The sequence below is a fragment of the Mastacembelus armatus genome, chromosome 19 (assembly GCF_900324485.2).
Source record: "Mastacembelus armatus chromosome 19, fMasArm1.2, whole genome shotgun sequence".
NCBI classification, from domain to species: Eukaryota; Metazoa; Chordata; class Actinopteri; order Synbranchiformes; family Mastacembelidae; genus Mastacembelus; species Mastacembelus armatus.
This window is the reverse complement of record NC_046651.1, coordinates 8,248,498-8,263,787: the sequence shown is the minus strand read 5'-3', so window position 1 is coordinate 8,263,787 and position 15,290 is coordinate 8,248,498. Positions and strand designations below refer to the sequence as shown.

At 40.8% G+C, this 15,290-nt stretch overlaps 3 protein-coding genes across 3 annotated transcripts; 2 read left to right on the top strand and 1 right to left on the bottom strand.

Moving 5' to 3' along the window:
• Positions 1 to 149: 149 nt before the first annotated feature.
• atpaf2 (ATP synthase mitochondrial F1 complex assembly factor 2) lies at positions 150 to 3,126 on the bottom strand. Its single transcript, XM_026315783.2, has 8 exons — positions 2,557 to 3,126; positions 2,423 to 2,467; positions 2,115 to 2,263; positions 1,632 to 1,729; positions 1,465 to 1,545; positions 1,240 to 1,352; positions 914 to 1,029; positions 150 to 604 (listed from the first exon to the last, which is right to left on the bottom strand). Exons 1-8 carry the CDS (start codon positions 2,672 to 2,674, stop codon positions 467 to 469), a joined length of 858 nt encoding a protein of 285 aa, XP_026171568.1. The 5' UTR covers positions 2,675 to 3,126; the 3' UTR covers positions 150 to 466.
• Positions 3,115 to 7,782, top strand: LOC113135609 (glucose-induced degradation protein 4 homolog). The gene is made up of 6 exons (XM_026315785.2): positions 3,115 to 3,508; positions 4,807 to 4,866; positions 4,968 to 5,075; positions 5,187 to 5,288; positions 5,386 to 5,516; positions 6,615 to 7,782. The coding sequence occupies exons 1-6, from the start codon at positions 3,317 to 3,319 to the stop codon at positions 6,676 to 6,678; spliced, it is 657 nt and encodes a 218-aa protein (XP_026171570.1). The 5' UTR covers positions 3,115 to 3,316; the 3' UTR covers positions 6,679 to 7,782.
• Positions 7,783 to 12,323: 4,541 nt separating this feature from the next.
• LOC113135680 (NADPH oxidase organizer 1-like) lies at positions 12,324 to 15,290 on the top strand. The gene is made up of 8 exons (XM_026315884.1): positions 12,324 to 12,428; positions 12,520 to 12,600; positions 12,731 to 12,803; positions 13,035 to 13,218; positions 13,302 to 13,501; positions 13,660 to 13,770; positions 14,024 to 14,141; positions 14,350 to 15,290. Exons 1-8 carry the CDS (start codon positions 12,354 to 12,356, stop codon positions 15,026 to 15,028), a joined length of 1,521 nt encoding a protein of 506 aa, XP_026171669.1. The 5' UTR covers positions 12,324 to 12,353; the 3' UTR covers positions 15,029 to 15,290.

The following is a 15,290-nucleotide window of genomic DNA, read 5'->3' as shown; positions in this document are numbered from 1 at the left end:
AATATCTGCATTGTGTGTAGTTAAAATAAACAGTCTGCTGTTGGATAGCATGTGCACCTTCTAGTACTGTAATGAAGCACACACACAAAAATAAATTCAGAATAATACTCCCCCTCAAAACAGCAACACTAATCATTTTTCTGTTGAAAGTATGTGCAATACCCATGGATGTCTGACAACCTACTGGAAACCAACTGGGAAGGGTGTCACACCTGGTAGCTGACACATAAATACGGCAAAACAAGTCTGGTGTGTTGGGGTGAGATGACTCTATAACACATCACAGAAAAAGCAGCTGTCATTACTAAACAGAACAAAGAGGGAGTGTTGTGTTTGTCTGCATGAATGAAGAAGCATGGAGAAAGTGAAGTGATTGGGGCGTTTTCAGTTTCATTTCGTTTCGTTTTCATTTGCTGGGCACTTTTAAGAGTTTTATATTTCGGCTGATTGAAGTTCTTGTTTCTTCTCAGTCCTGCATAAGTTTGTTTTTGACAGTTGAACTCTCAGATGAAAGGTGAACAAAAAGAGCTCCAGCAGCTGTCCGTGCTCTCAGTTCATACATGTCATAGTCATGGGCCCATTCCACGTTTCCCCAGCATCGAATCTGTGCAGAAGAAGAACCATGTTAAGAGAAATAAATAGGAATAACCAATGACTGTCAGTGCAAACGTACAGCAGGTTTTAGATACAATACTATCGCAAAATCATTGACATGTAAAATCAGCCTTGTTGCTGCACTGTATATTCTGTGCTACCAGGTTAGGTAAGATGGGAAACACTATGGAAACAGAAGATGGCGCTGTTTCTGTATAGCACATAAAGCAAATCTTGGCAATGATGCATGAAAGACACACTAAAAATATGTCAACAATACTGACTGAAAGTCACTGAATAATTCTGGATGCTCTCCTACCTGGTATTCCTCCTCCAGTCTGGAAAGCAGAACAGCCTGCTCCACACTCAGATGTCTGTCAATCAACCCCATTGATAGCACAACAGACTTCAGCTGTGTGATCACATACTCAAGTCCTGAAAAGAAAAAACATGTTATAGGATAGCCCTGCCATAGTAGTACTATGACTTATTACAATAAATACATGAAATGAATTATATACCAATGCTAGTACACTGACCTCGCTTCTGCCTGTTTTTGTTGTACAGTTTGCAGTTACAACACAATCTAAATAGAGAACACTTCCTTAAAAGTGACTATCATGAATTAGATTAGTAAAGTTTCACCTGTCAGAGACCAGAAGTTGTAAGAATTCAGGTGTTGTCTGAACCTGTCCTTGGTTGCCTCTGGGATCACAGGACCCAAAATACTGGATGAGGAGCCAATAATGACATTATATCTGCAATTGAGTTGAATTAGGAAGAAGTTAAGTACAGGAGCTTCATTTATTACTGCTGTATCAGTGTCTTTAAGGTGACTATGACTATGACAGAGTCAAACAGTGCAGTTACCTGTTTTCAATCCAGCGCAGCACAGGGTCCCACTCATTATTCTGTAGTTCGACTAAACCATGGGGCTCATCTACCCTGTAACTACACAGAACATTAACGCCATATAAGTACAGAATATTAAATTATTAATATAAGTTAAAAGGAATAAAAGTAAATGAGTAGTATACCAGACAGTGTCAGTTTCCAGGAACTTGAGCGCAGCGTTGATCATTTGTTGTTTGTTACGCTGGGAAGGATTGTCCAGAGCTGTGTTGCACAGTGTAGTCTGCAGAAGGAGTTTATCAACATTTCAACATCCTTTCCCATGGAAGCATAAAATAACTGAAAACATGGCAAGAGCTTCACATTTCAGCTTAAAATCAGTTTACAGTTACATCTATGTCACCTGTGGGTTAGGTGAAGATCTTAACTGCAGACCCTCATAACACATATTTCTTTGCTTCGTACACACTAACAGATCAGAGCTTCTTATTTTGTGTAGAAGTGTATGCAATTGAAGCGTATAGCTGAAAACACATTCTAAACATATCAGCACAGCTGGTTTAAAAGTAGACTTCAACTACATATCACGCAAATCCTAACTGAGTCTGAGCCTGAAGATAATAAATGATGCTTGTGACCTTGTGCAAACCCCAGGTCAAAGGTCATACCAGGTGCATTGTGTAGAACTTCAGTGTGTCCCCTTGAGCATCCCACTCTGTTGCCACGGCAATGGCAAGCGCTTCATTTGGCACAGTGAAAAGCTTCCCTCCAGGAGTTTTCAGTTTCCTTCGGTCCAGGTTTATCTCGTATAAACCACCTGGGAAAATGCATTAGATAGAACAAATGACAAGTATGGTGAGTGACTGACTAAAACATTAAATGATCTGTTATTCCCAACAAGAAATAGTGGAGAACATCAACCCTGTCCTGATTAAGGAAACACATCTGACACTTAAATTAATATCCTCACACTTACCATCACCTTGGGATATGCTGACATCTTGATAAAACCTCTTTCTCTCTGGCAACGTAAGGAAACATCAAATCAGTCACACATCGGAGGGAGGTAACACAAATGCATTGGCTTGGTCTACACAGCCTATATCTTACCTGCTGCGGCTGTGGAGTATTTCCAAGCAAACCGAGAGTGCTGATTTCTTGGGCACACTTTGCTGAGAGAAAGGACATTTCCAAACTGACTCTGGAGTCTGACCAGCCCCTTAAACATAGTGGCAGCTAAGAAAAGAGGTGATGTTGGTAGGAAATGCGAGCTGAGCAGAGAGCCGACAGGCTAGGTTCCCTGTTTCTGACTGCAGGTCGTTGGTTAATGTCCATGAAACATTTTATACATAGCTTTTTTTTCTCATTAGCACCAATTCATGTTTCTAACGTCGCTGTGTCTCTATTTACTAACAGACATTTCTGCCTCAACTTCCATACACAGCCCCTGCGTTCAACAGCACGCGTGTGACCTTCCGTGCTTACCAGATAGCGTCGTACACACGCACGTACAGGTGGGGAATGTAGTTTTTTAAGTGAGTCTACGCAGTCGTACACGTCAGGAAAAAAACTACACACAAATGCTCCCATGAAGCCTTCAGTAAGGCGAACCAATCAGCGTTGACGATCTAAGCAACTTGAACTCAGCTGACCAATGAGAGGGGCGGATGCTGCTGCCTACGGCTCTGCGTCGAAGTCCACTTACTTTTCTGGGAGCTTGGTTCTTGGTAAACTAAACTGTGCAGAGGGATCGGGGGATCTGAATGTTGGTGGAGCTCTTTGGTCCTTTTCCAGGGACGTAAGCATCGATAGACGCCATCGCCCGTACGGCCATTGACGCGGTCAGGGCTCAGCCAGCGTAGCGGGAGCCATGCCTGTCCCCGCTGGATACCTCAGCGACTCCTCCGCCGCGGCCTTCGCATCCTCGGCCTCGCTTATCCCCCCGCCACCGATAAACACTCAGCAGCCCGGTGTTGTCACCTCGCTGCTCTACAGCGGCTCCAAGTTCAGGGGCCACCAGAAGAGTAAAGGGAACTCTTACGACGTGGAGGTTGTTCTGCAGGTGGGGCTGTGGGACGGACATGCCAGGGTTGAGGCGACCTGTCAGGGTATTTGGTGATCTGTCAAACAGGCGGGGTGATGACTGACAGCTGGGAAATCAATGAGCCCTGGCCTGTCATTGGGTAACCTGCTGGGCTAGCTGGGAATATAGCAATATAGCAAACAGCCCACTCTCTACTTCATAGAGACACATTTTATTTAGTCTTATTATTAAAACACTGCTGTTTGGTAGAGTTGGAATCATATTAGTTGCTGCATTTGTAGGCAGACCTTTCCAAACGTTTAGGCCTGTTTTGTGTAAAAAGCTTTTAGTGGAGATCATGTTGTAAAAGCATGTAACAGCATATTCACACACCTTCACTTTATTGTAGACTTTGTGTTTTAGGCTAAAACTGTAAAAGCCTGTATTAAAAAAATGAAAATGCAGATCAGCCTACACTAACTAACCCACAGTGATGAGGTGTAAACAGTCACACCCATTCATTAAAAATAAAAAACTGAAATCTCTCAATTACAAATCTGTTCAGACCTCTAATTCAGTACTATGGCAGCAGACACATTGAGATATGGCACATTCTGTGCTTTGTTCACCTGGGCTTGGGTTGTGTATCCGCTTTTCCCGGCAGATCTTCTCAAGCACCATCAGATTGTTTGGGAAACATCTGAGAGCTGCCATCTTCATGTTTCTCCACAGGGTTTAAGTCTGGGCCACTCATGGACAGTTAGAGACTTATCCTGAGGCCACTCCAGTGTTGTCTTGGCTGTTTGCTTCAGGTCATTGTCATGCTGAAAGGTGAGCCAACCCCCCCAGTCTCAGGTGGCTGCTCTCTGGAGCATGTTTCCATCAAGGACCTCTCTGCATTGGCTGCATTCATCCTTCCCTCAGGTCTGGCTGGTGTTAGCAGGTGATGAGTAGAGTCTGGTGTTTACCAGATATAATGCTTGGAATTCTGCCCAAAGAGTTCAGCTTTGGAGTCATCAGACCCAGCAAGTTTTTTTTCTCGTGTTCTCCAAGCCCTTTAAAAATCATTTGGGAACCTCCAAGTGGACTGGTACATGTCTTTTACTCAAAGTCTGCTAAGTTTCAGACATGTCTCAAAGAAGGCTAAAGCCAGCAGGATATACCCAGCAGCAAAGGACCAGAATGCTCTTGTGATGGAGAGATTTCAGTTTTTAATGAATTAGACACATTTTCAAAAGCACGAGTGAAAGGTGAAGGTGTCTGAATACTTTCTGAAGCCACCGCAGATATGAAGTACATGTCAAAAGTCTGTGTTCTCTGTTGTGTTTTCTGTAAAGCATGTCACCATGGAGGATTCCTACTTGTGTGGCTACCTGAAGATAAAAGGCCTGACTGAGGTGAGACAGATGAGAGACAGACAGAGACAGATGCTATGTTGTATTCTACAACACATTCACATACACACATTAAGACACCTCTGCTGCGTTTACTTTCATAGGAATACCCGACTCTGACCACATTCTTTGCTGGAGAGATAATCAGCAGAAAGCGGCCATTTCTCACCCGGAAATGGGATGCAGATGAGGATGTGGATCGTAAGCATTGGGTGAGGCAAAAATCTGATTCATAATCCAGATTCTACGGCCAAGTGGTTTACTGCGGCATGATCAGTTTTTGTTTTGTGTGCGTGTGTGTGTGCATGTGTGTGTGTGTAAAGGGCAAGTTCCAGGCCTTTTACCAGTATGCAAAGACATTCAACTCTGATGATTTTGACTATGAGGATCTGAAGAGCTCTGACTATATTTTCATGAGGTGGAAGGTAAGATGCCACCTAAGTTGAGCTTGATGTCACATGATGTAATAAGTCACTTCCGAACTGCAGCCGCTGCCATTTCTCACGGTGTCCGTCCTCTCAGGAGCAGTTTTTGGTCCCAGACCACACAATCAAAGACATCAGCGGTGCTTCCTTTGCTGGATTCTACTACATCTGCTTCCAGAAATCTACAGCGACGATCGAGGGCTACTACTACCATAGGAGCTCTGAATGGTAATGTTCAGAAATTTCTGGAATATTAAGAAGCAGGCTTGTGACTGAAAGGTCGCCTGGATGAATTTCAGTGTCTGAATTTTCAGTGAATGCAGCAGTCACACCCACAGACTGCTGCATTCTGTTTATGTGGTCATACTGCCTGGTTACAAGCAAACTGTAGCCTGCTTCTACTTTTATCTTTAGGGTTTTCATATTTATTTCACATTTTTGGGCATTTTTTTCAACTCACTCTGCATTTAATGGTTTAGTTATTACTACACCAACCCACTGATGTCATGCCAATCAGTTTTTCATTCCTTACTCTGACCAAATACTTGGAAGCAGTTTTGGTCTCCTCCCCAACTGCAAATACGTTTTCAATTTAAAATTAAACATATGCTGTTTTTTAGAATTGGAAAATGATCGACAACTAGTGCTTATGTTAGCACTTAGCATTATGTGAGGACTGAAAACACCGTGCAATTATTGTTCATGTACTCACAAGTAACTACTTTATAATATCAACATCATGTTCTTTGCTGCCATTCACCATTTGGGTGTGAACTGTGCAAACAACACATGAAGACAAAGCTGCATGTGAGCATCAATCCAGACTATGGTTTGCCCTCGTTTCATCTTGTTCCTCATGTGTTTCCAAGCACAATAAGCAGCTGCCCAGATGTCAACATTGATCTACTCATAAAACCCTTTGATTTTGGGTTTGTTCTTGTCAAAATGGACCGCAGTTGTGTTGGAAGAGTCAGCTGAAGTTTATTGATTCAAACCAAAAGAATGAACAGTAAACAGAGAGGCTGAGATTGATGAGATAAAATTATGGATTTACATACCTGCACCCTGTTGCTTTGAATCCTTTTTTGCATGGGATGGGAGCTTGAATCTGGTGATGGCAGACCACAACACTAACACTAAAAAGATAATAACTGAACGTAAACACATTGAAAGACAAATGCTGAAACAATCCCAACCATAAATAGTAAATAGTACATAAATAGTAAGGATTTACTTTTAGCTAAATAAACCCATTTTGTTAAAGGTGAGTTTATGACATATATGTGTACGCATTCAAAGCTATGTTTTCTTTTTGTTCCACCTCAGGTACCAGTCATTAAATCTCACCCATGTTCCCGAGCACAGCGCAGCCATCTATGAGTTCCGGTGACCCAGGCCACTATTTTGGATTTTGTTTTCCTTTTTTTTTTTTTTGTGATGGACAAAGACCAGCTGCGGATGCTACTGAGGAAGAAAAGGAGAAGCAGGGAAATTTGTACATGTTCTCAAAACGTGGATGGACAGATGCTTGATCGGTGGATGTGCTATAGGACAAATGAATGTATGTATGGATGAGATAGGAAAGAAAGAGCATGATGAGTTATGCTCCCAGGTTGGAGCTTGTAAATTTAGAACCAGCAGCAAAGACTGGATGTGGTCCATATAATGTACCCCATACTGCATTTGTTTTAATGTCTGGTTTTAAAAAAAAAAAAAGAGTGCTTGGCACAGTATCTTGAGACACTTTATAAGCTGAGTTGGGAATTCCTTCTCATTTTGCAACTAGAAACCTTTCCAGCTTTCATCCAGCTGATGCAGAATAAGCAACATGATTGAATTAGACTTCAGTTGGACAAGGATTCCTCTGAGGAGTCTGCTCTTTTAAGAATTGTTTCGCTAATTCTGTGTGGAAGAAAAGCAAGAGCAGCGTTTGGTTTCATGATTAAGGCTCTGCAGGTTTTAAAGTTTGGAGCTTGAACCAGCCATAAGCTAGAATGACAGTATTTTTTATTTTTTATTTTATTTTATTTTTTGTTTTACAGCTAAGCTGGTTCTTTCTTTGCCTGCCAAGAGGATGTTCTGTTATTCTACTCTATGATGGTGGATGCAGAGTGGAACTTTAAAGGCTGCAATATGAGTGATACACAATATGAGCTTTTCCTCTGGTGATAAAACTGCTTGGGAGATTGTTATCACATGTGATTGCTGTGGATCTTGTTCTTTTAAGTTACATTTGCACAAGGTTGGACAGTGTGTTACTAATGCTTGCAGCCGGGATCGTACACTCGTGTTCCAGTACACCACTTAGAGGTGGCAAGTCTAGCTTTTTAAGGGTTTGGAGCCAAAACAATCACAGAAAAGTATTCCAAAAGAGTATTTTTACCCTGCACTCTGCATTAACAAAAGAACTTTTAGTCCCTATGTGTCATTTTAAATTAAGCCCCCCCCCCCCAATCCCTACATTTGTCTTCTTAACTATGCAACACTTTGAACATAGCACTCTCCAAACACAAAACCTTCAATTTTCAGAGACTGAATTTTATTCTATCCCTATCCAAAAAAAAAAAAAAGAATCTATCTTCATTAAAGAAAATATTTTTGTTATATTGCCCATGAAAACACTCTCCTTCCTAATCATGTTCCCTTTCCATGTGACGGTGCCATGTTTTTAAAGCTTATCAGAGTTGTATTATAAGAGATCAGAAGTGTGTTTGAGAATAAGAATGAACTGTGGATTTAAAAAAAGAAAATTATATTAAAAAATTCTGAGTGTTTCATTTTTCTGATTAGGAATGCTATGTTCTGTCTTTTTACAGAAAATAAGAGCTAAAAGTCAAAAAAAGGGCATGAATGTGTGTAGTAGACTTCCTGGCAATCAATCCAATACTTTTTCTGAGATTTCACTGCTCATAACGTACAAATGCCAACCTCATGATGGCGCTAGAGGAAACGTCATTATGATGAAGTAATAAGGAGATGCATTCACAATATGTTGAATCAAAGTGCTGTACAGAAAGATGAAGAGGTGACATAAAATGACAGCTCTTCCCATAAACTCAGCCACTTAAAGGAAGAATTACAAGGACAAAAGAAGCCTGTTACTTATTGACGCTGCCTTCCATGTGCGTAAGCATCCATTACAAATATGCTAGGGTTTTAAAATGTGCATGGTATGCAACTGTGTACTTCAAAGGTGTGTTATCTGCAGAGGCCTAATATGTTGCAACTCACATTGGAATGCAAGTCAGTTACAGTTTAGTAACTTATTGGAATAATACAGAATATAGCCTATACAGGAATGTGGAGTTTCCAGTGACAGGGAAAGTGAAATAGATCCTTTTTTTTTTCTTTTCTTTTCTTTTTTTTTTTGTGGTGGGTGGGAAATCTGTCCTGAAGATGGCAGCAAAGGAGCGCTGTGTTGAAACCTTTGTGGTTAATCATCTGTATAGTACAGAGGAAGCTCCTCTCAGGTTAATCTTAAAGTCTACATTGTTTGACTGGTCTTAACTTTTTCAGGCTTTGTCAGAACTGTGGCAAAAAGCACTTGGGAGTAATCAAAGCTGACTTGGCTAACAGTGCAGTTTAAACAGCATCAGTACGGAGGATTATAAACAGAAGCCTTCTGGCCCATGTTGTCTTTTCTTTCGTTTCTCAAAATAACCTGAGTTTATTCTTCCATTGCTTTCATTTTAAGTCATTCAGCAAGAGGCTTAAAAAAGTCATGTTATTGCACCAGCACAACAGCGGTGGTTCATTGTGTCATTTTGGCGCAGTGAGGACTAGTTCCTTGCCAGAAGCAATGTCTTATCGCTTTAGAAAGTATTTTTGAACTGCAGTTTGCCTGATAAATGGCAATAGCTTCTGCACATCACATCATCACATTTACAAGTCACCACCTTTTAAAAATCCATTACAAATAAGGGCATCAGATGTAGCAAATAAACCTGAATGCATGATAATAATAAGAGAAATGCTAAATACACTGTAAAGGCAAAGTAGGACATGCTGAGATTGTAAGGTTAGAAAAACAGATCAGAGTTTCCTCTGGTTGGATTCCTTGCAGTCTAACAAAATAAAGATCTTGTCAGTGATAGATGAGGTTGATGTTTAGAAAGAAGGTGGGTAAGAATTTGGACAAACAAAAAATAGCTTGGCAGTAGAATCAGTGCACAGGTTCAGGTGAGGTAGGAAGACAAATGTGTAAAAGCTAATGCAAAGAGATAATAGAAAATAAACTATATTAGATAGTAAGAAATAAAACGTGCAGCTGCAGGAACGGCAAATCACATGTTGCTTCAGTTTTTTTTCTGTTTATTTTTGTTCCTTAGTGGGTGTGGTAGGTACAACAATGCAATGATTGTATGAAGTCATGAATTACACCTTGGGTGTATATATCTATGAAGCTAACAGTGTTTTCTGGGAAGCTGCTACATAATTACAGTCACTGGTCTGTTTACTACTTCTCCACTTCCCTGTCCATGTGATAATTGCTATCTACAACCTTCTCAGAAACTGTACACTCATACTCACTGAGTCTTACTCCACCTTTTCAGTACGTGAGTAAGTTTACTGGATAAATCCTAAGCCACATCACCAAGAAGAACATGACTTCAGTGTTTTCCCACTTTGTTGACATTAAAAATCTGCAGCTTCCTTGTGGCAGAGTTTTTAAAACTCTGTGAGTTTACTGACCAAGTCAGTGCAGAACATCTATTCTATTTACAGATATTTCTGTGTATTCATCTTTTCTTTAACTTTGCAACAGGTCAATAAATACATGAAAATCAGTTTTTAATTTTTAGAACATACCTGATGAATATACAGGTTTATTAAGTAAGATCTTTTCTTTTTAAATATCAGTGGTTGTGTCAAGGTAAACAACTCAAAGCAGATCATGTGATCACTCCATGTAACTGGAAGAAAACATCAGTTTTATGGCTTGTCTTATTTCACCTTCTAATGCAGAGCTTTACAACCTAATGAGTTTGGCAATAGATATGCTGCGCTACAAGCCACAACCCGTGCTTCGTGTCACGTCGTCTCCTGTGGCTGTACTAAGCTGAGTTTTACAGTTATCTTAAAGAGCAAGGGATTTGCTGTTATAAAAGAAACAGAGTGACTGTATATGGTCAGACATGACAGGAAAACTATGTTTGTTTCCTTCCCAATACTTGCAGTCAGTCATAAATTACGATGGACACTTTGTAATATATGACGTATATTCATTCTCATTAAAATGCAAAGGAATTGGTCAAGTCAGCTTGGCCAAGAGGTTTGGCTAAATGGTAACACACATAAATATATAAGTACTCAGCTACAATATGAGCCATGCACCTGGACAGTTTTTCTGACATTTCCATTGTCTGTTTCAAGGAAACCAAAACAAAGAAGTGATTGTGAAGCCAGAATAAACAAAATGGTGCTATGTGAAAAATTCTAATCATATTTCCTCAAAAACAAGAATGAGGCCAGAGGAGCTTAGTGTAAATATTCACATCTACAATAGGACAATTGTCTCATTTTGCAGGGATATAACTTTTTAAGGGCGTTGGTCGATTTGAAATGTCAGATCCATAACGAATAATGCAACAAGCTCCAATAATGAATGGATTATTTCCTTCATAAAACACATTTGTTTCAATGATGAATCGTCTGTTGTTCGTTCTTCTTTGCTGTAATGACCCTGTGGATGTTAAAAGATTCAATGTGAGCAGGGCAATGTGAACAAACAGCTAAAACAAAATAGAAAAGTATGTGTGAGCCAGTACGTGTGTGAGTGTTTGCACTGAACCGAACTGAACAAGCTCCAGCAGTGAACTGTTTTTGATTGTGCGTGAGTTGTGAGTCCTCATACAGTGCAATACATTTCATGGGTTTTTTTTCTCAGTGCCTCTACCTGGATTTGTGTCAACAACAGATGCCCAAAGAATTAAGAGTCAGGGTCTTCAGTGGGGAAAACCGCATGTGACTTTACACTCAGGTGTCTTCTCAGATCATACGCAAAGCTGGACAGTCCTGAACTCTGACACCATAACACTTTGTGTGTTTGTGTGCACGTGTTACAAAATCCTGGCACCACTTCAGACAAAGACTCCACATTCACATCTATCTGATGAGAGGCTGGGATAGCCCCTCCGACTCTGGCCATCTTATACAATCCTCACTTTGAAGAAACACCTGCTGCCCCACCCCTCCTCCTCACACACACCCACACACACACCCTTAACTATTTTGTTGGTCTCAACAAACACACACATACTGTTGGCACACAGCTCTACACACTGCTTTTCTGATAAGGGATATTGCTGCCAGATGACAAGTGTGAAGTGACTGCACGTGCGGCTACATTTTTAATTATAAACCCTAAGAATGCGGGAAAGAGCAGGAAGTGACTGTGGAAGATGTGACTGCAGCAGCTGATTACAAGAGATTCCTAAGTGAATAAAAACACGTTTGCTTGCTTCAATAATTACCCATAATAAACATAAAGAGCTTTGTTTTCGTATGGGCTGTAAATTTGAAGTAAAAAAAAAAAATTACACTCATATGACAACACTGCACATAATAAACTGCTCTGTGAGATGGGGATGAAACATAAATATGGTCTGTGATGGACCTCTTAACTAAAATATGTTAGAGTTCTATGCAAAATATAACTTATTGAAGGTTTTACAATATCTCAGCTGCTATCCTTTAAGCTCAGCTTTTCTGAAAGGTGTATAAAGTTGTCTTTCTGAGCTCTTGGTAACTGAATTTTGGGATTTTCAAACTGCTAAATTCACTAAATCACATCCCTTTTAGTCAATCAAAAGGTCTTCTTTGAAATTAAAAACTATTATTAAAATTCATATTCCTCCAAAGAAGCCTTATGTAAAACCTTTACAGGAAGAACATTGCACTGCCTTAGAAGTCCCATCAAGGCTACACGCCCTGAGGCTGTTTGCATCCTTTTCTCTCTTTTTTTTCCACTTGGCTCCGCCTTGTGTGGCTATATTTACCCACACCTGACTCCTTGACTAAAAGAGAGTTCGCAGAAGAGGCTGTTCATCCACAGAGAAGCACACTATGGCAGGGGACCAGCGTTTTGTACTCAGTGCCCGCATTATTGGAGCTGTCCACAGGGACACACCAAAACTCAAGGTGAGTGAATGCCTCTATTTCAGCTAATTGAGTGAGAGATCTGTTAGAGTTTGGTCCTTCCTTGACCCACTGCTGTTTTTAACACCCACAGGTGTTCATGATCTCTGTCCTGTGGTCTGATGGGGCTGAACTGGTCATCTATAGGTCTTTCCAAGATTTCAAGAAATTTCATGTAAGTCCAAAATCAAAAACATCAAAATAATTATATTACACAAAATAATTATAGGATAGAACTGGTCTATGGACAGTGAGTAATTATAAATGATAATATATATCATTATAACATTTTTTTTTTCCAACAGAGGCAGCTGAAAAAGAGTTTTCCTCATCTGAACCATTTTCGGAAGAACGACAGAGTGATCCCCAAATTTAGAGGTAAGATAATTTGTCTGACTGATTTGAAACCACCTGAAAGAGTTTAATGTCTGCACAAATATTTTTTAGCTTACTTCTCTAAATCTGGAATGATTAAAGCCTTCTGTCAGGCCAAATTACTTTTGTTCATCAAATACTTATTTTCTGATAAATGAAAAGCATGTAAGCATCTAGAAAAGTCTTCAATGGCAGATATGTTAATTTTTGAAACATTTCTTCTTCACTTTCCAGGAAAGGCCAGGAGGAGCAGCCTTAAACAGAAGGGATCCAAGAGATCCGTGCAACGCATGAAGTTCCTGGAGAGCTACTGTGACAAACTGCTCAAATGTGATGAAAGTGTGACTTGCTCTCCAGAGGTGACACGGTTCTTCTCCCCCAAAGACCATGACCTGCAGTCAGACTTCACCAAGAACAGGTGGGTAGTCACGTCACGTCAGTTCGGTAGAAAAGTGTTGCTGATTATAACAAAACTGCACATAACCTCTCTGTCTCACACAGCATCATGATCATGCTGTCTGATGATATGGCTGATGGGTCAGGAGGAGACGTTACTCAGCAGTATGCTGGCAGCATCACCCACCCGTTTCTCACCCAGACATACCGCTGCGTGGCCAATTATGAGACAAAGGACACAAAGAATCGTCCATTTAAAGTAGCAATAGATGAGAAGCTGGACGTCCTGATCAAAGACCCTGCAGGTCAGTGCTTTAACTTTTTTGACTTTTTTTGCGTGTTACTGAAAACACAATGATAAATGGAAAAAAAAGAAATATGAAGGCACTTCATCTTTCCAGCTACAAACTTCTCTGAACCTTGAGATATCTTTATATTAAGGTCTGTTTTTCTTTCTGTGCAGGTTGGTGGCTGGTGGAGAAAGAGGATAAGCGTCTTGCTTGGTTTCCTGCTCCCTATTTGGAGTCATGGGAAGGACAGGATGGTGATGATGACGACAGATTTCAGATGGCAGGTAAGATAATCTGATCTCATCTAACAATCTCTACTGTATAGCTCTCTTTTTATAGGCCTCACTATGATATGGCCCTAAGAAGAAATTGGCATAATTTGTTTCAATTCCAGACGCACAGACTGAGCACAATACTGTAAAGCCCTGTTTTTACAAATAACTAACACTAGGGAGCACTCTTGCACCATTCAAAGTTGAAATAATCTGTTTCATTCCACTAAAGCTCTGTACACTGTCTCTTGCGTGTGGCCTTTAGGTGTCCTGTACTGTGCAGTGAAGAGTTATTCAACTAAGAAGGATGACGAGGTGTCTGTGACCATTGGCTCCGTGGTGGAGGTGCTGAGAAAGTCTGACGATGGCTGGTGGTTCGTCAGGTAACCTAGTAGTCTGTTAGCACTGCAAATAACTGAGAATGGGAATAGAGAACCCATTTAAAAATTAGTTTTCAAGCTTTCATTAATGCATTTAAAACAGAATATTTCTCAGTGCAACATCCTTGAAGGCCAAATTAATTTTCATGTTTAAAGTAGTTATCTGGCATTTAGAGGTTGAAATAAAATCTCTTTGCAATCCTCTCTTCAGATTCAATGGAAGAGCAGGTTTTATCCCTTCCATGTATCTGCAACCATACAACAACCCACGAGTAGGCCTTTTCAGTATGCAGAAAAAGCTACATAGCTCCTCTCTGAACCTGGCAACCAGCAGGGAACATCAGGATTCTTGCCCAACAAGTGTCAGTGAAGAAACCAACCCAGAAAGAGATCCTGCAGGTCAGTGCAGAGATGAGACCACTGTGTCCAGGCGACTCCCCAAGGCCCGATCCCTGGATGTTCTCTCTGAGACCTGGTCGCAGATGGAGAAAGAAGCTTCGACCTCAGATGGCAACACACGCAGGATGAGCAACACCAGCAACAAGTCCAGATTCTCTGACTTCTCCTCCAGCAGTGAATCTTCCACCAGTTTAGAAGAGGAGCAGCAGAGTCAGAGCCATCCAGCCTGCCACGCAGCCTCACACCTGCCTGACAACAAGGACAGCAGTGCTGACCTCAGGTTCTCAGACCGTCGTGGCTCCAACACCAGTTCTGGGAGCTCTGGGTCAGACAGCTCCAAACACAGTGAGACAGGCTCAGTCACACCCAGGGTACCACCCAGACCCAAGACTGAAGAGATTCTGACCCGCTGCACCACCATGACCCGCAAGGCTGCACTGGCCACCAAGACTCGGCTTCAGATTCAGAAAGAGTCCAGACACAGCCGTTAGAGAATTACACAGCTGTGTTATGAGTAATTCTTTTGTTTACTCAAATATATTTGATTAATGATATACTCATGTAAAATATTTAACCTTTTCAAGTCCACAGATCAATAAGATAAGTGTGTTAGGGCAGATGCCAACTTTAACAAGGGAAATGTATGCGGAACTTAAAAGAATGCAAATGTAGATCTTAGGTTTGAATATTTGAGTCTGTATAATGTAGCTTCAATGAAGCGTGTGAAGGTACACATACAAGAAAAACATATTT